Source organism: Dasypus novemcinctus, chromosome 27 (genome assembly GCF_030445035.2).
Source record: "Dasypus novemcinctus isolate mDasNov1 chromosome 27, mDasNov1.1.hap2, whole genome shotgun sequence".
In the NCBI taxonomy this organism is placed as follows: domain Eukaryota; kingdom Metazoa; phylum Chordata; class Mammalia; order Cingulata; family Dasypodidae; genus Dasypus; species Dasypus novemcinctus.
In genome coordinates this window covers 34,311,017-34,334,341 of record NC_080699.1, presented here as the reverse complement: position 1 = coordinate 34,334,341, position 23,325 = coordinate 34,311,017, and the positions used below count along the sequence as shown (strand labels likewise).

Genomic DNA, 23,325 nt, shown 5'->3' with positions numbered 1-23,325 from the left:
AAACCTGGTTCTGGCCGCTCCGCCACTCCGCTAAGCAGCGCGATCTCCATGGTAACAGCTGGGAAAGCGGGGAGTTGGGACCCTCGGCCTCCCAACAACCCGCCCTCGGACTAGACTGACCAATGATCCAGCGGGTTAAGGAGTGGTGGTGTGATTGACAAGGGGGTGGGGCTTGGGAGGATGGGGAGAGCCGGGACCACGGCAATCCAATCGGACTTGAAACTGGGCTCAGGACTCACGGGCGGTGACCAATCAAAGGGCGTGACGGGATGCGATGTGCCCACCCACCACGCTCGGCGTTGCCCGGAGCCGCGGCCAGCGTCAGCTAATGAGGGCAACGCTGGGCGTTGAAAGATCGGCGCTGATTAGCGCATTTGGAGACGCTCGGATGAAAGCCTACTTGTGATTCGCCGTAAGTAGACCAAGGCTCCTGTGGGCTGGAACTGGCCGGACTGAGAGGCGTGAGTAAGGGCCCAGGGGAGAGAGGTAGGCGGATGAGGTGGGCAGAGGTGTGGAAAGTGGGGGCCCGGGGATGAAAGGAGAGGGACGAAGGCTGGAGGCGGGAGACTGGGAGGAGAGGGCGATGGATAAATCCTTAGGTAGAAGCGGGGGAGAAAAGACTGCTTTATGTTGCACGTTCGTAAAAAAGTAAAATGTCAGCGCCAGAGTCAGGTACCTCATAGCGGAAACCTTACTCCCGGGAGGTAGTCAGGGCGAGCATTCCGAAGATGGGACGCGGCGGAAGTGCCTTCCTGTCGCCATCCTGGGTCCAGGGGTTGGGAAGAGAAGCCTGCTGTGCAGGAGCCGCCGACCCAGGGAGGCCGAATGGCCGGGGCCCTTGGAGATCTCCACACGCCCAGGAAAAGTGCGAGGACGTGGTCTGGTTCGCTGAAGACGCCTGGGTGTGAATTCAGACAGAGCAGGCCCCCAGATACTACCCCTCGTTCATCCGTGTGCCAAGAGATGATGCCATACGGTGCTACTTAGGAAACTTGGCAATCGATCTTGCCCAGCCTTGCATTGTACTTAATTACACTATCCCAACATTTTAAAGCTCAAACAAGGCTCAAGTGTTGAACTTAGAAAAAGGAATGTGGGGAAGTCCTCCACTTGTTTTTAAAGGTTTGCAATGGCTATAAAAGAAAAGGAATACTGCAGAAGGACAGTTTACTCCTGTAGCCCACTGTCATCTCTTTTTTCCAAGAATTTGGGTCATTTGTGAAAATGGGAGAAGGGGTGAGCTACCTCCCACCAGCAACCTCAGCTCTGAGGTCACCGGCTACTCTTCAGGGAATCCTCTTTGCCCCTGGGCGGTTAAATCATCTTATAAAGGCCATTAGTGTTCTCTTTCATGATGGGTCAGTGTGATAGTGAGCAGTATATTTTTAATTCCCATCGTCTACTTTATATGCAGAGGTCAATCACCTTACTGTTTGCCTCTCCAGGGATATGTAAATTCAACCGTTAAATGAAGAATGCACTACACATATATCCAAAACGTTTTTGACAAACTGCATTTCCACAGAAAGATCTCAAAACATGAGCACAGCAGGGTTGGGAGAATTGGACCTTCAGTTGCTCTTGTCAGGGTGTTCAGACTTGAATTATTTTATTCCCACTTCAGTCTACCTCATTTAAATGCCAGACTTTAAGTAAATGGACTTACTCTTGAAATCAGGTTGACTGATGCATCAGTTTTCAAAGAAGGTTTGAAAAAGCCCTGGACATTAAATTAAAAAACACTTTTTATTTATTTTTATTGGATTTTATTCAACAATAATCATTTAGTTATTCCAATATGAAAAATTGAATTAACAAGGCAAACTAACTAGTCCTTCCCTCCTTCCCTCCATCAGCTCTCTATATCATACCTGGCCTCTCCTTTTCATGTGTAATAATAGCTTGCATGGTTTGGTTATAAAGTGATGAAGCCAATTCTCCTCAGTTTGGGTATAATTTACCTCATTACTTAAAAGCCATACCATATACGGAACCCAATGACTCATGAACTTTTAAGCTCCTGTGGTGGATGGAAGGGCAACATCTCTGATTGTAACTGCTTCAGCTGTCATTAGGTGTTAGACTTGGTCTGTCTTACTGATTATTTGTGCAGTATGCCAAACAGCAGCAAACCTAAATGGTTGTCTTGTTATGGGCAATACCATCAGCTCAGTGAACCAAGCTAGAATCCTGAGTCACCTATGACTCCTCCCTAGTTACCCCTCACATCAAATAGGTCACAAATTCCACGGATTTTGCCTCTAACTGTTGTTCAAAGTCCTCATTCTTCCCTGTTTCACTGCTGAGTTTAGACCCAGGCTAAATATTCATTTAGGTAAAAAATGATCTGAAGCTAACTTTAGCTTTCATGTGCACATAATGTGTTTTGGGGCACCATTTAACATAGTAAAATTTCCAGGGATACCACTCTAATGTAAGTCAAGAGAAAATTGTACTTAGTTGTGAAGCTGTAACAAGAGTTGTTCATTGCTCAGAAAATCACATAACCGAAAGCAGTACAGCTCGTGGTATTTGAGTTGCCAGCACAACACACCTGCACAGTCTGCATTTGTAGCTTCTGCGTTAGGGATGATTCTAAGTTTAGGTGCGAGCATCTGACTCCTGTACTTCATTATGTATTCTGGAGTAGTCAGCCTGAGCATTTGTATATTTAAACATATGCTATTTTATTATAAATTACTTTCCATCCAAAATTGGCTTCTGTATTTGGTATAACATAGACATGTAGTTTTATTATTTTTCTATTGGATAACCACTTGTCCCAATACCTTCTGTAGATTCCTTTATCCACTGAATCATTATGCCACCCTGTCGTTTACACAGTTCTCATGAATGCATGGATCTGTTTCTGGGGTCTCCATTCTACTCTGGTCTCTCTGTCTGCGTGGCTCTCGCGGTGTTTTAATTACCTTGATTTTATAATGTGGCTCAGTAGCAAGAAAGGCAAGTTTCCATCCTAGTTCTCAAAATTGCTTTGGCTATTCTTGGGTTTTTGCTCTTCCAATATGAATTTAGGATCTGTTTCAAAGTTCTACAAACAATTATTTTGAGATTTTGGTTAGAATTTCATTGAATTTAAGATTAACTTAAGGAAGATTGAGATCTTTTTGTTTAGAGCCACCCCATCCAGGAACATAGGTTATTTCTCTATTCAAGTCTTTTTTTTTTTTAATGTCTTTGAATAAAGGTTTTTCATTTTCTCTATAAAAATTATATACATCTTTTGTTGTATTTATTCCTAGTTATACATGTATACATATACATATAAACAAATATCTTTTTATTATGGAAAATTTCAAAAAGTTTAGAAAACAGTATGACAGATACTCATGTATCCCTCACCCCACTTCAACAATTAATTCATGGCCAATCTTATTTCCTGTTAGCCCTCTTCATCTCTTCTCCCACAGATAATTGAAGTTCCTAGACATCATTTCTTTTATCTATAACAGTAGTATGTGTGATATGTGAGAATATGTATATGTGTATAGTCTTAATAAAAATAACTAAAATAACATCACATTAAAAATATTTTTCAATTAAAAAATACAGTAATTCCCTAAAATCATCAGATATCCAGATAGCATTCTAATTTCCCCAGTAGTCTCATAAAAGGGTTTCATGGTTGGTTTAAATCAGGACCCAAACAAGGGCTATTTATTATATTTAGTTGATATGTCTCTTTAGATTCTTTTTAAAAAGTAATCTTTTTAGTGAAGTAGACATGCAGAAAAGTACACAAATCATAAGTATGTAGCTGGATATAATTTGACAAAATGAACAAAACCATGGAACCAACACCCAGACCAAGAAACGGAATGTTCTCAGGATTCTGGACACTCCCTTCATGCCTGCTCCTCCCAGTCATTGCTTCCCATAAAGGTGACCATAATTTTTATTTCAAACTCCAAAGATTAGCTGTGTACCTTTTCACATATTTGCGGGCCATTTGATATCCTCTTTGTCATTGGGGCTATTTTATTTTTTTATCAGCTTAATCTATCAGTTTCTGAAAGAGGTGTTTTAAAATCTCCCACTAAAGTTGTGAATTTGTCCATTTCATTTAGTGAGTCTGTCAGTTGTAGCTTTATTTTGAGGCTTTGTTGTTAAGTTCATATTAGTTTCAAATTCTGTCTTTTAAATAAATTACTACTTTTGTGAATGTTTATCCTTGCTAGTAACTTTTAAATTCTATTTTGCTTGATATTAACATTACTTCACCAGTTCCTGTTTTATTTTGTTTGACTCATTTTTTGTTTCATTAGTTTTTCCTTTGTATGCCTTTTTCAGTCTCTATCTTCAGCCTCTCTCATAATGCGTTTGGTATAAAGCTTTCATAAAGAGCTGTTTTAAAAAATCCAATTTAAAAATCTCTTTTAATAGTCAAATATAATGTTTACATTTATGATAATGACTATGATGTTTGTATTGTTATTTTATTGTAGTAACATATATATAACATGCAATTTGCTATTTTAACCATTTTTAAGTATATCATTCACTGGCAGTATTTACATTCGCAATGTCATGCAACCATACTTGGGTTTATTTTTACAATCCTATTTTGTAGTTTCTATTTTTCTTGCTTTTCTTTTGTTTCATTCCCCTCCTGCCTTCCGTTTTCCTCATTTATTTTTTCACTGCACTATAGTGTGGAAGTTTCATTCCGTGTTTTTTAGTTGATGTTTGCCTATATGTTTTTTTAGCATGATATTTAGCTTCACAAAGCCTACAGATTCTCATTAAATTTTACCTCTTCCGGGGCTAAACAGTAGCCATAAAATGCTTTAATTCTGAACTGTCCTTTCCCATCTTAAATAAAACTGTTAACTAATAATTTAGTTTTCCCTTGTTTTTACCCCTCAAAAATTTAGTCACTATTATTGTTACAGAGTTTTTTACTGCCAGCATTTCCTGGTAATTTTTACACCATTCCCCTTTAATTTCATACCTTCTTTCTTGATTTGTGTTGTTTCTTGCTGAAGTGTATCTCTGAGTAGCTCTTTCACTAAAAATCTATGAAAGGCATACTTCATTTCAGACTTTATATGTCTGAAAACATCTTTATTTTATGCTCACTTTTGAATGACATTTTACTGGATATAAACTATTGTTTGATGTTTATTTTTTCTCTGTGGTTTGAAGGGATTGCGTTGTTTTGCCACTTTCTGTTCGCTTTTAGGAAATCTATTGTATCTAATAGCTTTGAAGACATCCTCTTCTCTCTGCCATTTTATTGCTCTTCACTATAAGAAGACTAAATAGAGATTTGACTTTATTTATCTTACTGGGGAGTCAATGTGCCCTTTCAGTCTGAAGATTCCTCTCCATTTTCAATTTTGAAAAATTTTCAGCCAGCATCTATTCAAATATTTTTTTATTTGAATAGTGTTGCTCTTCCTTTTTCCTTTTTCTCTCCTTTTAGAATTCCTGTGTATATAGGAGCATCTCATTCAAATTTTCCTGTTTCTTAATATTTCTTTACTATTGTCCATCTCTCTCTCTGTACCTTATTTTAAGAAATTTCCTCAGATCTTGGTCTAATTCACTAATTCTCTCTTCAGCTGCATAACTTACCCAGTGAAGCTTATTATTATTACTATTACTATAACTATAACTGGGTTTCTAGAATATTCTAATTGGTTATTCTTCAAGTGTGTGTGCTTTTGCCCCATGTGTCCTATTCTTGTCTATGGCTTCATTTTCTTTATCTTTGTGAAGAGTTTAGGCTTTTAAAGTCTGTTTCAGATTTTTTTCTCAACTGTAATATTTTTATTTATTTCCCCCCCTTCTCTTCCCTTCTTCCTGCCCTGCTGTTTTTTTGCTGTCTGTGTTGTCTTCTCTTCTCATTTTCTTTCCTCTAGGATTCATCAGGATTTGGTCCTGGGGACTTCTGATGGAGAGAGAGGTTCCCTGTCAATTGTGCCACCTCAGTTCCTGGTTTCTGCTGTGCTTCACCTTGACTCTCCCCTTGTCTCTCTTTTGACGCATCATCATCTTGCTGCATGACTCACTTGCATGGGGCACTAGCTCACCATGCAGGCACTTGCGTGGGCACTGGCTTACCATGTGGGCACTCGTTTGCCATGCAGGCATGCTTTTTCTTCTTCTTTTTCACCCAGAGGCCCCAGGCATCGAACCCAGGTCCTCCCATATGGTCGGCAGAAGCTCTATCACTTGAGTCACATCCACTTCCCTCAACTGTAGTTATTGGCATATGAATTCTGCCCTTTGCTGCAGCTCTTGACTTGCTGGTGGGTAAGTCCTCATGTGGTTTGGCTTTCTTTTTTTTCTGTACACTCATCTTTAATGGGAATTGCTTTCTATGGGAGTCTTGCATGCTGACCTGTGGTGGCATCCCTGCAAGAGCTTTCTATTTTGTCTCTGTTGGGGATCTTGTGTGTTTCCCAGGCTCACATTCATTTTATTGTTAATTTTTTTTTTGCTTGGGATACCAGCCCACTAGACAGTATGAATTGAACCCCACACTTGCATGCGATTGATTCGGGCTTGGAATTCAAATTTCTTTGAGTGATTTTTCTCCCACCCATTACCTGAGACACTTGGCTAGCTTTCCTCTGAGTCAGTGGCAATTTTTTTTTTAGTCCCCATTTCAAAGACTGGCCAGGCCTTTGAAGGCCCATTGTTGTCAGATCTATCCCTTCCCATCATGGCCCTGAGGTTGCATCTCTTATCCAGGAGTGGATAAAACACCCGAGCCTGCGGCTCCTATAAAGTCAATATCTGGTTCTAGTACCCTGCAGACTTTGGGCTTCAGTTCCTGCTCATCATGCAGGCTTTGAGTAGCATTTTTGTTTATAGCACTTAAGGATTTTCCCTTACTACTTTTGTCCTCCACAGGGTATGAAATTGCTTTGTTCTGTTTGATCTAGCAGTTCTATGTCCTGGCTGTTGAGGGAGACACACCCCTCTTAAGCTCTGTCCAGCACATTGACCAGAAGTTCCAGTTATCTTCCTAAAGTACTCATGATATTATCACTTTCTCATTGGACATTTGTGGACTTTTTTTTTTTTTAATCATTGCTTCATTTAATCATCCAACGAATGTTTATTGAGCATAATCTGTGTATAAGAACTGGGGTTGGGGAAACGGACTTTGGCCCAGTGGTTAGGGCGTCCGTCTACCACATGGGAGGTCTGCGGTTCAAGCCCCGGGCCTCCTTGACCCGTGTGGAGCTGGCCATGCGCAGTGCTGATGCGCGCAGGGAGTGCCGTGCCACACAGGGGTGTCCCCCGCGTAGGGGAGTCCCACGCGCAAGGAGTGCACCCATAAGGAGAGCCGCCCAGCGCGAAGGAGGGAGCAGCCTGCCGAGGAATGGCACCGCCCACACTTCCCGTGCCGCTGATGACAACAGAAGCAGACAAAGAAGCAAGATGCAGCAAAAAGACACAGAAAACAGACAACCGGGGGAGGGGAGGGGAATTAAATAAATAAAAATAAATCTAAAAAAAATAAAAATTAAAAAAAAAATAAATGAAGAATAGAAGACACAAATAACCGTTTAAAAAAAAAAAACAAAGAACTGGGGTTGCAGTGATTAGATATAAAGTCTTTGCCCTTGTAGACTTGACTATTCTGGTTGGAAAGACAGAAAAAAAGCCTATAAAAAAAATAGGTAACACTTTTAATTATAGCTTGTGAAAAATGCTCTGCAGAAAATAAACATGGTGAGTTGATGGAAAGTAATTGTTGAGGGGGTTACTTTATTATTTTGTTTTTTAATTTAAAAAAATTATTTCTCTCCCCTTCCCCCCATTGTCTGCTCTCTGTGTCCATTCACTGTGTTCTTCTGTGTCCTCTTGCATTCTTGTTAGCAGCATTGGGAATCTGTGTCTCTTTTTGTTGTGTCATCTTGTTGTGTCAGCTCTCCATGTGTGTGGCGCCACTCGTGGGCAGGCCGCGCTTTTTTCGCATGGGGCAGTTCTCCTTACGGGGCATACCCCTTGCACATGGGACACCCCTGCATGGCAGGGCACTCCTTGCACACATCAGCACTATGCGTGGGCCAGCTCACCACACAGGTCAGAAGGCCCTGGGTTTGAACCCTGGACCTCCCATGTGGTAGGCAGACGCTCTATCAGTTGAGCCAAATCTGCTTCCCACAGGGTGTTACTTTAGATAGGGCAGTCAGGGAAGACCTCCCTGAGGAGGTGACAATTAAGTTGAGATTGGAAGGCCCTTGGGATGCCAGCCATGCACATAGCAGAGGGCTCGTTTGGGGAGGGGAGTTAATTCCAGGCAGTGGAAACAGCAAATACAGAGTCTCGGAGATGGAGAAAACCTTACACCTGTGGGGGGAGAATGCGGCCACGCCTCCTGGCCCTCCTCTCCCTACCTGCCCCTGCCCTTTACTCTGCCATCTTGTCACACTGATTCTTTCCCAACATGCCTATCCAGAATCATGTCCTTTGTAAAACTCTGCTCACTATCTCCTCTCTTTTCCCATGGTACTTTGTTTTTATTGTTGTTTTTACCACTTAAAATGTAATACAGGGAAACGGACTTGGCCCAGTGGTTAGGGCGTCCGTCTACCACATGGGAGGTCCGTGGTTCAAGCCCCGGGCCTCCTTGACCCGTGTGGAGCTGGCCCATGCTCAGTGCTGATGCGCGCAAGGAGTGCCGTGCCACGCAGGGGTGTCCCCCGCGTAGGGGAGCCCCACGCGCAAGGAGTGCGCCCCGTAAGGAGAGCCGCCCAGCGTGAAAGAAAGTGCAGCCTGCCCAGGAATGGCGCCACACACACTTCCTGTGCCGCTGACGACAACAGAAGTGGACAAAGAAACAAGACGCAGTAAATAGACACAGAGAACAGACAACGGGGGGAGGGGGGGAATTAAATAAATAAAATAAATCTTAAAAAAAAAATGTAATACAGATAATTTTAGAACGTAATGTAGATAATTGTTTACATGACAGTTTCTCCAGTAGACCTTAAGTTCCTGTCAGAAGATAGATTCTTTTTTTTTTTTCTTTTCAGAAAATAGGTCTTATTTATCTTGGTAATTCCCAGCTTGGTAGCACAATGGGAGACACACAATAAATGTTGATTTTATGAATGTGTTTTTTCAGTAGTTCATGGATAGGGATTCTTTTCTAATATCTTTATACCAGAACCTCTCATAAATAATCACGTTTGTGGAATTTAAGCCATCAGGGTAAAGAAAGTCAGTAACTGAGGAGAAATGTGTTTGCTTAAACCTTGCCTCCAAGGCTGAAATGGAAAGTGGGGAGGCACACTTCTAAGGTACACCTTTTAAGGTGTACCTCGATTACATCTTCTGTCAAGGGGGTCTGACTGATAATACCTTCCTCAGAAGGTCTTTGCCATGATTAAGTGAGATACGTTTATAAAGTATTTAGCATGTGATAAATGTTCAAAAGCAGTGGTATATGTCAACTACCTTTCTTTTCCAGGGACCCAGGAGTTTTCTTCCATTTGTGAATGAAAACTTGACAGTACAGTAGGAATTTCTGTCTCCTGACTTGTGTCTTGCCTGGTGAGTCAAAGCCTAGTCCACCGATTTCACCCTAGAGTTTCGCCTTCTTGCTCAGTGCTGGAACACCCCGGCCCCGGTGACTTCAAGCTGGGAGGCGTCAGGCTTCTTCTGTGGGTTGCGGCAAGAAGTCAGACTAGAACACAGACACCAAATTTGAAATGACGCACACAGAGCAAAAAGCAACCGCTCTGTGCCAGCCCCAGAGAAGGGCTTCTCCTTCCTATTGAGGGACTCTAGGGCTGGACGCTCTGAGGATTAATGGGCTGTGTTCATATACTCCTCCTAGCACCAATCATCGAAAAAATCCCCCAGGAGGAGCTGGAGCTTTCTGTATTGGTCGGAAGCCTTCATAAAACCTGGGAGCTGCAGAAGGAAGGGGTAACGGGCCTGCGTGCCCGAGGCGGTGGTGCTGATGCTCCGATTCTCCCACAGGATGGCGGGCACTGTGCTGGGAGTGGGCGCAGGCGTGTTCACCCTCGCCCTGCTGTGGGTGTCGGTGCTGCTGCTGTGTGTGCTGTTAGCCAGAGCCTCGGGGATCGCTAGGTAAGGCATTCTTTCCAGCTTGGAGCTCTGGGTACAGGCAATTAGATGCGAAATCGCTGACTCTCATTAAACATTTAGAATTCAGAAGATCATTTTTGTAATTGCTGGCAGTTTGGATGAGTTGCATTTTAACCTCTTATCATAAGCACCAACTGTGTTATTTATGCTCTGAAGCTGAGGTGGGAGGGGCAGGGAAAGTGATATTTTTCAGTTCTCACTGTGGAAGGGGTGGCGGGGACACAACAGATGACAAGAAAGAAGCTGCTTTTGCTGCCTCTTGAATTTCTTGGGGTTGTCTGTGTGTTTATTAATCATTTAGATTTATAGCAGATGCTTGGTCCAATCCCTAAAGCCCTAGACCTGGCCCAGGGAAACTAAAGAAGCTTCCAGTGACTTGACCTGGCCCTGTCTGTGAGACATTAACTTCAGAGCAGAGTTAGGCCAAAAACAGACTTTTAAAAAGCTATAGAGGTGAATTCTCTGGCCAGGTAGTGTCAATATGTAGCAGAGAGTTACATAATTTACTAAAGTATTCTGGTCTAAAAACCGAACTAGAAGTGGGGTTTTTCATGATTGTGTCTTGGTGCTGAGGCAAAAATAAAAACTACAAATTCCCTTTCTTAGAAATTTCTTAGAAATTTGAAATTACTCTGTTAAGCAGGAATTCATCCCGCTGGTACCTGTCTGGGAAGGACTTTGGGGATGAAGGGAACGCCTTTCTCAGTTCACTGGGCAGTGTGGACAGCAGTGCTCTGGGCATTGTTCAAGGACTGAAGCGTATTAATAGAACATTGGCGCCAGGGGAGAGCCCTCCAGGCCTAACTGCCTGAAGAGGAAACTGCAGACGGTGCTGTTAATACTTCTGTGTTTTTGACCCCAGGTTCTCTGTCATTTTTGTGTTTCTTGGTGCTCTGATCATCACATCAGTTTTGTTGCTTCTCCCCCGAGCCAGTGAATTCCCAAGCCCAGAGGTCGAATTTAAGGTAAAATATCGGTTTGGATTTGTCTCCTGAGTTGTCACTCTTGTTTCTCTTGGTCTGGTCCTCAGCCCTGTCCTGGTGTTCCCTGTGTCAGGTGGGCTGAAATGCAGTGGAATTGTAAAGTTAAAACAATGATGGGGAAAGCTCATTCCTCTTCCCATTGGAATAGGAAAAGAATCTTATTCCAATCCCCCCTGCAAAACACCAGACTGTTATTTACTTGAACAGATCTCGTCTCCAACTTCCATCATGTTCAATGAGCATCTCGAACACTTGAAGACAGAAAGAGGAAGTGACTTAGGAACAGGACTAGGTCTGGTCTCTGAGACAGAAGTGCCCCCATTCCCAGCAGTCTTGGCCCAGAAACACAGGTACTGGGCAGAAGTTGATGTGGTGCCCTCACGGTGCTGGGCAGCAGGTTTTCCATTTTGTTGGTTTTGAATTTTTGCCCTTGTGATCTGGAGAAAATAACTTCCATAGAGAAGAGCAGTAAGTCAGGAGGAACATTCCTGGGGAAAGCAGAAGATGTCAATCAAATGGATCCATTACTAACAGTCACCTGGGAATCCCACTAGCCTCCATTGCTAGGACCACACCTCCCAGCACCCACTTCTTGAAATGGATTTTTATCCTCTCACTCCAAGGTCTTCTCTGGAAACCTATGCCTTTTTTTCCCCCATTTCTCCCCACCCCTCATTGTTTGCACTTGCTATAATTTCCTTGTTTCTTTGGAAGGCACTGGGGACCAAACCTGAGAACTCTGATGTGGAAGGGAGGCACCTAAGTGCTTGAGCCACCTCCATTCTCTGCTTCGTCTCATTATGTTTTTCTTCTTGTGTCTCTTGTTGCATCATCTTGCTGTATCACCTTGTTGCGCCTGCCCGTTGTGCCAGCTCACTGTCTTGCTCGTCTTCTTTAGGAGGTACTAGGAACTGAACCAGGGACTTCCCATGTGGTGGGCAGGAGCCCCATTTCTTGAGCCACATGCCTTCTTGATCATTCCTGATTTGGGCTCAGGCTTTACCAGGCACTGCTATTAACTTCTTGTGTCCTGTAATTCCTTCTTGCCACTTCTATCCTTCAAGTTCCATTTTAATTTTCAAATAGTAGCAACGATCATAGCTAACATTTTTTCAAGGGATTACTGTCTGCCTCCATTATTCATCCAATAATGATCATTGTTTGCATTATCTCATTTTAACCTCAGGGCAACCTTAAATAGTAAGGAATAAGTACAATTATTATCCCCATTTTTTATAGGTGAGGAAACTGAGGCTTAAGAGGTTAAGGCAACTTTTCCCACATCATATATATGTACAGGAAGAGGCAGAACGAGGATTCAAACCAAGGTCTGTCCTCAAAACCTGAGGTTTTAGCAATTCTTCTTCTTGAAATGTGGTGTGTTTTGTCTCAATAAACACCTCAGCCTGCCATTTGACCCCCCTTCTTGTCTCCTTTCCTTGCAAAATGGCATTTTTTCACCTGATTTTCCTTCTGCTGGGTCAAAGAGATGACAGTACTTGGGTCTTTTTTCTTAGGAGGCAGAAACCCTTACCAAGCTATGATTTTTCCTTCATTGTTGGGACCCAGTAGAATATCAGGGGCCTGTAAGAGCTCATGGGTTACCATTTTGACCCTAGAGAACAGTATGCAAAATTATATCACTTTCAAACTAAAATTGACACATATAACTCTGTCTAGGACTGGCAAAAAGAAGAAAATTAGTTCTGAAAACTCCAAGAGAAGTAATATACCTATGTAAGGAATTATTTCCATATATGCCAGGTTTTTTGTCAGCTCTTACCCCGATAGTATATCATCTGTGTTTGCGAGAGGGTAAATGTCCACTTCAGTTTCCCTATCTTTTAAAAGGGGGTGGGGGGTGGGGAGTAATGTAGTTTGCCCTTTTTCTGCATTCTGAAGGTATGAATACTGGAAGAAGGGTACAGAGCAAACTCTTTTGAAATCAGTCCCTCTCTCCTCTGCCATAGGATTTTCAGACCTAGGAGAAAAGAATGGGGTTTAAACAAAAAATGTTAGCATGGCCAGCAGAATTTGCGTTCTCGTTTTCAGGTTTTGAGAACTGGACCATGCAGCAGCCAGGCTTACTATAATATCAATAATACATGACCTGGACCTTCTGCACCCAAGGCCTGCTAATTGGCTAATTAAAAAGTGAAACGCATCCAACAGCAAACATGTAGCCCCCAAGAGACTTGCTCAGGACTGGAGCCAAGGTCAAACTTATGTTAAAGCTGTTTGTATCAAACTGACCTACCTTGTAAATTGAGTGTTGAGATGCTCTCTGGAGCAGCTGGGGCATCTGCAGCCCTTTTCATCTTGATGTGTTTGGAGCTCAGTGATCATACCAGGGCTTGGTTTTGACAGGTACCATGTGTTTTTGTTTTCTATAGCTGCTATAACAAATTGCCATGCACACAGCAGTTTAATGAAATGCAAATTTATTATCTTATAGTTCTGGCAACCAGAAGTCCAAAATCAGTCTCACTAGGTTAACATCAAAGGTTTGGCAGGGCTGCATTCCTTTCTGGAGACTCTAAAGGAAGGATCCATTTCCTTGCCCTTTCCACCTTCTAGAGGCCACCTGCATTCCTTGGCTTGTGGCCTCCTTCATCAAAGCCAGCAATGAAGCATCTCTCTGACTCTGCTTCCTTCTTCACATCTCTTTCTCTGACCGTTTCTCTGTCTCCCTCTTTCACTCTTAAGGACGCTTGTGAAAATGTTGGAACCACCCATATTATTCAGGATAACCTCCCAATTTTAAGGTCTGCTGATGAGCAGCTATAGGTCCATCTATAACCTCAATTCCTCTTTGCCCCATTATCTCACCTATTAACAGGTTTTTGGGATTAGGACGTGAACATCTTTTTTGGAGGGGAGGGCATTATTCTGTCTTACCACAATCACCTTTCAGGTATTTTGGATTCTCCTATAGATTTTATTAGATTTTCAAAGTTTCTGGAGGCTGCAAAGCCACCCAGTCACTTGGTTTGTGTTGCTGCTCCATTAGTCTGAAGATTAAATTGCTTTTTTCCTGCCCATATTTCAACTCTGCCATTTGGATCTGGTCAGAGTGGAGCTCTGACTCTGCACAGTAGACAAGTGGGTAGAACCAACACCACTGATAGGTTTTTGTCAGCAAAGACCAACAGCATTGGGGATTCAAGTCTGACTGGTTGCTAGGGAGCCAACTGTGTGATTTGGGGCAAGAAACCCAGTCTCTCTTGGGGTTTTAGTATCTCAGAGAAATAACCATTTCCCTTATCTCTTGGAATGCTGGGTAGTAAATCTTAGGGTTCAGAGCTTTCCTGAGGAAGGCTTCAAAGAGCCACCTTTTCATTTTGAAAATGAACTTTACTGAATTCACAATGGGTTGATGATTGTTGGGGGTTGGTCTTGGATATGTGGGGGTTTAATTATTCTACTGTATTTTTATATATGTTTAAGATTCTCCATAATACAAAGTTAGCAACAATAAGAACAATTAGCAAGCCTCTCATGAACTCTTTCAGATAACTGATTTCATAACATAAAAAAACTCATCTGCGGACTTCAAAGTGATTATGAACCTCCAAAATTGAGCCATTTGTTCCATGTACCTCATTAGTCCTTCCTTGACCTTGTATCTCCTGTTCAGAGAATTGAGAAAAAGATTCTTTCAAATCCATTTACAGAGGAGACCCCAGGCAGGATGTTTCTGGAAATTAGAAATATGAACAAACTCTTGGCCCCTCATCACAGATTTCAGATTAGCACAGCCAGAGTGCCGAAGTTATACTAATTTAGTTTTTTATGTTTTCTTTCTCCAGATTGTGGATGCCTTTTTCATTGGTCGCTATGTCCTGCTGACTTTCCTCAGTGCTATCTTTCTTGGAAGCCTCTTCTTGGTTCTAATTCACCATCTACTGGAGCCAATCTATGCTAAACCTCTGCGGTCAAAGTGACCACTATTCTGGAAAACCAAGACCCTGTTCTCCCCTCCTTCATTTTTATGTCATTGATGAGCAGAATGGGGCACTATTCAAAGCTTTATTGACAGCTTCATGTCTATGATCAGAGGGATATCTGTACTTTGCTAAGACTAGAGCCTTGAGTCTTGAGTTCCAAAAACAGGGTTGCAAAATTGCCCCTACAGGAATAGGTTCCCACCAGCTTAAGAGGGAGGTTGCTGTCTTCTTAGCTCCTGTACTTGGGGTTTCCCATTTGTTTTGAAAGGAAAATGGTAGCAGTGAACTCCTTCCAGTAGATTCTCAAACAGGATGTTACTAGTGGATTTTGGGATAAGGAGAACTCTGGCTTCTGCTGTCCAATAGGCAGAAAAATTTGATGCTTTTTGATGATATGTAAAATTACTAGTTACAAGGTTGGGGATCCTATGGAAAGGAAAGGCACTCAAAGTTCAAGAAGTTATTTTAATGGAATGATTTGGCAGACTTATTCAGACGTTGGTTATCTATCACTCTATGCATGTGAGTCCATAGAACTCTATAAAAGCAATGGGTCTTACTTCCCCCCACTCTAAGAAAGCAATCCAAAGCAAGACAGAGATGGATGCAACAAATGGCTGACTTTTGCTTCAAACTCCTGGCCACAGCTTTCTGAATCCACTATTTGTATATTTTAAGTGTGCTTGGGGATTAGAGGAAGTATATGGAAATTCTGGTTGTTTATCTTCTGCTACGTAGTCTCTGGGCTCTTTTTTTCTGGGGTTCAGTGGCCTCTGAGTACCTTATTCTATTACTATGATTCCATTTTGGGTTATTGTAATCTCGTATATTGTCAGGATTAGATAGAACTTTGTACCTGTCTGAGATCCCAGACTAAGTGAACTTTGTTGTTAAATGGAGGGGCTCTGGGCTGGTAGTTTCATCCTGACTCCTTAGAGCTTTTTGAAGAAGAGTCTTCCGGCTTAAAATTAAAAACCAGAAAACAAGTTGGAAAGAAAACATCAATTGAGTATGTGCAATAGGCCATTAATATACTAGTTGCTTTGAAGTTTACTTACCATCATCCCCATTTTCAGGTAGAAAAAAAATTGAGGCGGAAAGAGAAGAACTAAATTGGCCACTCTCCACATAACAGTCAGAGCCCGAGCCCAGGCTTGGCAGACTCCAAAGCCCATCCAGGACGGGGAAAAAGACTAAGCATTTTGGCTCTTTAACGCTGAAGAAGGTTATGGCTGCTTCTCCTTAACTTCCCCTTTGGCTCCTACTGTCAGTATAGGGATAGTCACCCAGCCTTCACCCCAGAGCACAGAACTGGTGACTTTTGAGTTGTGGTCTGGCTGGTGAGAGCAAGTCTAGCTATCCCTGACCCTTGTACTATATCTTACTCAATTTGGAAAAACTTTGCAGATAGGATTGCAGCACAGGGGAGCGGACCTAGCTCAAGTGGTTGAGTACCTGCTTCCCATGTACAAGGTCCCGGTGTAATCCCTGGTACCTCCTAAAAACAAACAAACTTAAAATACCTGGTTCTCATTGGGGAGCAGACGTAGCTCAGTGGTTGAGTGCCTTCTTCCTACATATGAGGTCCTGGGCTCAATCCCTGGAACCTCCTTAAAAAAAAAGACTAGCTCAGAAAACTTCAAAGGAAACAGCTTCTTAATCTGGCCCAGGACCCATGGGGAAGAAAAGAAACAGCCTCCCAAGCAGCTTGGAGGAGAGGGAAAAGCAGAAACATTGAGGGAAGTGGGGAAAACCAGGAGACTGAATGCTATGGAGCTTTGCTGAGGAAGCCACACATCTCCATGCCAAGATCCTGAGCCAGCCCCAGCGGGACACTGATGCCCTGCAAGCCAGGCTGCCATTTTTTAACCTTCCCTGAGTGATTTCTGGTTGAAAAAAGCAAATCTGAGAAAAGTTTTTTTAAGTTGCTGGTCATGAATCTATCTTTTTTTATCTCCCAACAAAAAGGTATCCAACTGTTAGATCAATGGATAACAGCCATGAGGCTTGGAGTGAGTTTTACTAATAATTAGAGAAAAGTATATTAAAGTTAAGAATTTTAAGTTCATTTCCCAAATACCCCTGCTAGCTAATTTTTTTTTTTTTTTAATTCAGATGTAAAGGATAGGCTTGTGTGTTAAGGGCTGGGCTTTAGGAAAAAATACATACTTTGTGCAAAGTGCATTTCAGCTTGGCCTGCCGCTTGTAGTTCCTAAGTCTGTAATTGCCAGCTGTGAGGAAATAAAGGATAGAGTACTTTCTACCTATATATTTAAAGTAGTCATATCCAAACCCAGGGGGGGAGGGAAACCTGGGGTTGAGCTAAGAAGTGGGATCCTGAGAAGGCACAAATTGAATTTCACTTGGTCACATGGGACACCCCTGTGACCAAGGTCTGATACGGCACCCTCTAACGCATAGGGCCTTCCTGGAGATGGGGCTCAGGGGTCATCCCATAAATACAAAAAGTAATCTCAAGGCCCCACTAACCAGGCTGATCAGTGGCCCTAGAGCAGGTTATGCTGTACTGGCCCCTACCCAGAGCAGACCCTGCAGCAAATGAGACTGCGGTGTTTCCCATGCTTCCAAGGTGGAGGGGAAGAGGGAGTCTGTGCTTCTCTATTAGAAACCAAGTTATAGTGTAGCCATTTAAAATCGTATTCTGATAAAAGTTAAAATAACAGGACACCACTCTGCCCCTGCAAAGAGAGGGCTGTTGGATCAGGTGGCAGAGAGGTTATGTTCTATAAGTTTCTCAAGTTAGCAAAACACAGCTTGTTGACCTGCCCCTTCGCCTCGCTGGGAACTTTCTGACACATTTCAAAAGTTTCTCATTTTGTAAAAATGAAAGTAACATTCCCTGCACCAGGGAAGAATGGCCATTCATTTTTTCATGCACGCATACAACACGTGTTGTCATTCATTCAACATTTAGAGCACACCTATGGGGTATGAAGCACTGTTCAGGTGGTGGAAACCAGCTGAAGAACTAGGCTCTGAGGTGTCCAGGCTGTTTTCTGGCTCTATCCCAAATTGTTCTTAGATGTTTTTCTCCTAGCAATCCATTTCTTGTTCTTTCTGTTAGGACATAAACTTTTCTATCAACTCCATTTCATTGCTGTTGCACTTGAAGCATTTCCCTTTTACTTCCTCTTTTGTTCAATGTGTAAAGAAACCTGCTGCAATTCTTACAAAGATGAGAAAACAGGTATAGAAAGGTAAAGAGATTTTAAAACATTTCAGAAGTTGCTGGGCTGAAACTTAAAATCAGGATTCCTGACAGTTCGTTTCTCAGATAATTTAAAGATCATTTTGGCTTTCAACATCTCCTTATTTTTACATTGGTTAGTACTGTGTCCTAGCCATTTGTTCTGCCATTTCCCTAACCCAGTTCCAGAAAAGGTAAAAGTTTCATTAAAGAATTCTAACTAATATTTTCAGCACAAATAAACATTTTATCATAGCTTCTTAGTTAAACCTGTATTTGGCTGTTGTCATACAGGAGCAAGTTTCCACATGAGGAAGGGAAATAACTCCAGAAAAGTATTGGTTGTCCTCATAGGAGCACAAAAAACTCAGGATTGGAAAGGATCGAATAGTTCATAGAGTTCAGTCTTTATTTCCATCCCAGAATTTAGAGATATATTCTTCATATGCCAAAACCACATTTTTTATTGTATTTAGCAAACATGAGTGTTTTATAAGTATTATGTAATCCACACTCCAGCCTCTGAAGGGATGCTGTTAGTATCCCCAGTCCATAGGCTGGTGAGGTGACTTGCTGGAGGTCCCTCAGCTGGGGTAAGTAGGGTGGGAGTTCATCAGATTACTAGATAGAGGGAAAGCCGCCAGGAGAGGTCTGAGGCTGGAAGTGGTGGAACCCAGAAGAGAAGAGGACCTCACCATGTGACAAGAGAGGGATTCAAGCTAGTGAACCCCGAGGATCGCAGCAAGGCGTCACCAGAAGGCTGCCCACCCCGAGAGGGAGCTAGCCGCCCAGCCGCAAAACCACGAGCATTTCCAGTGTTGGAGCCACTCTGTGTGTGGCACTTCTTACGGCAGCTGGGGAGGTAAGACGGGTTTCTTCTGTTTTCCAGAATCCCTTTCCTGTCTTCAAAATGATCATGTTCCACTTTTTACAAAGGGGATACATATAAGTCTCCTACTGCTGTTGTAGCATTACACAAATTTAGTGGCTTAGAACTACATAAATTATAGTTCTAGAGGTCAGAAATCTGAAGTGGGTTTCATGGAGCTAAAATTAAGGTTTTGGAGGCTCTGGGGAGAATCCGTTTCCCTGCCTTTTCCAGCTCTTAGAAGCCACCTAATTCCTGGGCTCATAGACCCTTTTCCATCTTCAAAGGCAGCAGCGGAGCATCTTCAAATCACTCTCTGACACTCCTGCCTTGTCTTCATCTATAAGGAGGTTTGTGATGACATTGGGCCCGCCCTTATAATGCAGGATAATTTTGCCATCTCGAGATCCTTAATTGCACCTGCAATGTCCCTTTTGCCATGGAAGGTAACATATTCACAGGCTGTGGGAATTAAGGACATGGACATCTTTGGACGCCTGTGATTCTGCCAACCACAGAATATATGGCCCTGTTTTTTCATGTCTTCGATTTGCCTTCTTCCACCTCCCAGCTTCCAGGCACTCCCTATCCCCCACTGCTCTAGGTACAAGGGCTGCCCTTTATCTCCACTGCCACTCTCCGGTTCTTAGGGTTCCCAGCAGCATCTCCTCCCACCTCATCTCAACACCCATTATAGGTTAAGGTTTTCCTTCCCCCCAACCTAAGTCTGATGGTAGCCTCAGAGTGCTGAGACCCAGCAACAGCTTCTTTCTCTCTTTTTTTTCATCTCTGCTTTCTTCCCTCCGCACTAGCCCAGCCTCCTAGTAGGTCTCTAAAGGGGAAATGCAAAGAATTATTGCTTTTTAATTACAAGTGCTATTGTAGCATCTATAAAGAGGAACACTTTAGGCTTAATTGAGACCAAATGTGAAGTTAAATTAAATGAATAACTAATTAATGTAATGTTCCTGCATTAGCCTCGCGTGAGTGCTGAGGCCCAGGGAGAAGGCAGGTGCCAGGTGAGCAGTCAGTGCCCAAGGCTGATGTGGGGCTGAGACCCTGGGACCTGGGAGATAAGTGTAAAAGGGCGGACCTCAGTCCTGGGGTTCCCCAACCTTTGGCATCTTTCCCGAACTCCCCCCAGCAGCCCAAGTCCTCGTTTCTAAGGTCAGCCTCAGCTCCCACAATGCCCTCTGCGGTCTCCCAGGCACCACACTTCTGGCATGAGCTGATATGCTTTGTTCACTTTGGAGACCCTAATGCCTGACATCAGGGGCTGGAGTCATATTCATTTTAACCTCCCTCTTCTGCTTCCCCTTACCCGCTTATCAAATGAAGCACCTGAGTCCTGCTAATTCTCTATCAAACGAATCACCAAGTCCTACTAATTCTCCGCTTAAGCCTGTCACATTCACTCTGCCCTTTGCTACTGGGATCGCCTTCCAGCCCCATCCCTCCAGGGCTCCACTAATGAATGGTGTCGCCACTCAACTCGCCTGCTATCTCGGTGGATTTAGTCCTGTTCTGTTTTTTCAAACAGGCTCATATTCCTATTTCATTCCCCTGACTAGATAATCTCCTCCAGGGCAGAGAGCAGCTTTATTCCTTATTTGCCTCCTTTACACCAGTCATCTGAGGTGGGTCATGTTCTTGCCATTTTCTAGATGGGGAAACAGGCTGAGAGCTGTGTAGTGCGGGGGGGGGGGGGGCGGCGGACGAAGACCTTGAAAGAGGCGAAGGAGGAACGAGACCTCACCCATCCCTGCTGGAAGCTGACAAATAAAGAAGCCCCCTCTGTCTCCCTTCCTGGACCCCACTGACTCTTCCATGGGATTCTCTCACCATCTAGTGGCCCAAAGGAGTAACACAACTTCCCCAAGCTGGTCCCACCGCAAGGGAAGATGTCAGAAAAAATCTTTCTGGTCTAGAGAGAAGCATTTATGAGAGCTGAACATAAGGCTTCTGCCCCTCAGGGCCATGAGGTCCCAGAAGTCCCTCGCTGGCTCTTGCTTGCAGGGCCAAAGTGCAGACCAGGCAATACGCACCTTGCCTCTTTGTTACCTCGGAGGGGTGTCCAACCTACCTCAGCTCAGAGGAACTTGCCTCCAGCCAACTCACCAGCCAGCAAGGGGTCCGGAGAAGGAGCTGGCAGGAGCCTGGATGGGGCTCTCAGCTCCCGGTTACTCCCCACGTCCTCAATGCCACCAGCATCCCCTCTGGCACTGCTGGCTGAAACCAGCCCAGTGTGGCCCTGAGACAGAGGTCTCGGCAGCCCAGGGAGCCCCCGCTGGTGGTGGCCGTGCCAAGCTCTCTCAGGTACGAGCACAGACACAGCTGGCAAAAAGGAATCTACTGGTGCTGACGACAGGGTTAAGGGTCTGGTAGGACAAGCTTGGGAGAAGCTGTGTTACTCCTTAGTGCCACCAGGTAGGCCCCTGGTCCCTACCTGCTTCTGGAAGGGAGGCAGAGGCAAGGTTTCTTTACATGCCTGGCATGTAGCAATCCAGGCTCGGGGTTGGGAGGAGAGCTAATTTCAGAGTAAATAGGACAGGAACACTGGGCAGCGCAGGGGACTGCTGTTGGAACCCCCAGGCAGTCCTCACTGCTTGCAAGTCCTGCCAGCCCACCTACTTATGCTTGGGCCCAAGTCCTTTTGCTGCGCCCACTGTCTACTTCCATCCTAGAGCAGGTGGGCACACTGAGCACTCAGTAGCCCTTGGCATTTCACTGCCAGCATACCTACTGCACGCACTAATATCTTGAGACATACCTCACCCTCGCTCCCTAGCGCTGGCCCCAACGTCACCTTCCACGGAGGATATCAGAGGGCTGGGACTAGGGTGAGGCAAGGAGGTAATCTCAAGGACAGCCCGTGGAGGAGTGTAGGAGCAAGTACCCTAGGGTAAATGCTGTACCCTAGGGGCCTCCCTAGATCTGACCCTGGAGGATACAGCAATAATCCTTAAGTCCAAATGGAGGAGTTGTAAATAGGATCACAGGAAGGGTTGATGAAGAGGGTCCAACTTGGGGAAATACAAGGACAGTGGTTCATGGGCAAGGGACAGAAAGGCCAGGCTCCTTGGAAATGGGGCAAGGTACCCACCTACAGCTACAGGAACTGTCTGTTTTAGAAGATTACAATTTAATGTGGAGGATAGGTGCATGTTTTCCAGGTCTTGGCCCCCTCGAGCCTCTGCCTTCGATGTTGGGATCTGAGCAAGCAAGAAAGAGCAGAAGCATGCCCTTTCTGTACAAAGACGGAGACACAGCTCGGCTCTGATCTCTTCTGTCACAGTTCCCAGAGATTGGGTCCTTTAATCCTCCATTTCCTCATGCGTGGCAGTCCCCTTCCCACGGAGAATCTACACCCTTTGGGCTGGCTGGGCTGGTGACAGGTTGAGAGGCTTCGCCTCACCCACCTGTGGAACTTTCCAGAGTCTCTCCCATGGGGAGCATTTTGGGGACCCAGCTGGGGTCCTCCATGCCTCTGGGGCCTCATATTTCTTTATACCTGTGTGAGGAAGAGACAAGCAAGGGAGGAGAGAGTGAGAGGCTAAGGTTGGGGACCTGCCCCCATGGTGGGGTGGGGCAGGCAGGTTCCTGGGGTCACTAACGACTGCCTTTTCACCGTGGTCTCTAACTGGGCTCCCCTTCTCTCCAACAGGAATGGTAAACCAGGATAATACTAAAGCCTTATCAGGTCTACTACACATTTGACAGTGTTACAAGCCATAACACACAGCCCATCTGCCCTCGGCCTCGGGGATTTAGGGAGAAGTATTCTCTCTTAGCACGTGGAGGCTCAGTGATGTGGGTGACATGCTCGAGTCCTACAGAGGACAGTGAGCAGAGCGGACAGGTCTAGGAGGTTCTGACTCTAGCAGTGACTCCACCCCCCACCCAGAGACCCTCCTCAGAGAAGGGCCAGCTGAGGGACGAGCAGTACAAACCAAAGTAAGCAAGCCCCCAGGTCTGGGTTCAAATTCAGGTTCTGCTGGGAGGAGATGGAAGGCCTGGGACATCGCCCCGGGATTCGTGAGCCTCAGTTCTCTCACCTCGAAATGAGAATGAGAATATCTGCCTCTCCAGCTTGCCAAGAAGTAAACTAATAGATCCAAAGTGAGACTCGTTTCCAGGCAGAGAGGAGCAGTTCACCAAGTATTAGTTCTTTCCACCTTTCTGCCTCTGCTTCTTGCCCCAATCCCTGCTTGGCCCTGGTTA

The 23,325-nt window shown here is 44.2% G+C and overlaps 2 protein-coding genes across 4 annotated transcripts in view; one reads left to right on the top strand and one right to left on the bottom strand.

Annotated features, from left to right (window-relative positions):
• Positions 1 to 404: 404 nt before the first annotated feature.
• On the top strand, positions 405 to 18,505 carry TMEM218 (transmembrane protein 218). The gene is made up of 5 exons (XM_004469256.4): positions 405 to 486; positions 9,455 to 9,537; positions 9,970 to 10,080; positions 10,961 to 11,063; positions 14,891 to 18,505. Exons 3-5 carry the CDS (start codon positions 9,971 to 9,973, stop codon positions 15,023 to 15,025), a joined length of 348 nt encoding a protein of 115 aa, XP_004469313.1. The 5' UTR covers positions 405 to 486; positions 9,455 to 9,537; position 9,970; the 3' UTR covers positions 15,026 to 18,505.
• Positions 18,506 to 18,622: 117 nt separating this feature from the next.
• The window catches only part of SLC37A2 (solute carrier family 37 member 2), a 29,190-nt gene continuing 24,487 nt past the window's right edge, over positions 18,623 to 23,325 (bottom strand). For all 3 annotated transcript variants that reach the window (XM_071212395.1, XM_058289192.2, XM_071212396.1), the window contains exon 18: positions 18,623 to 22,615. In XM_071212395.1, the coding sequence (XP_071068496.1) occupies positions 22,600 to 22,615 (16 nt within the window). In that variant the 3' untranslated portion in view covers positions 18,623 to 22,599. The remainder of the gene's footprint in view (positions 22,616 to 23,325) is intronic.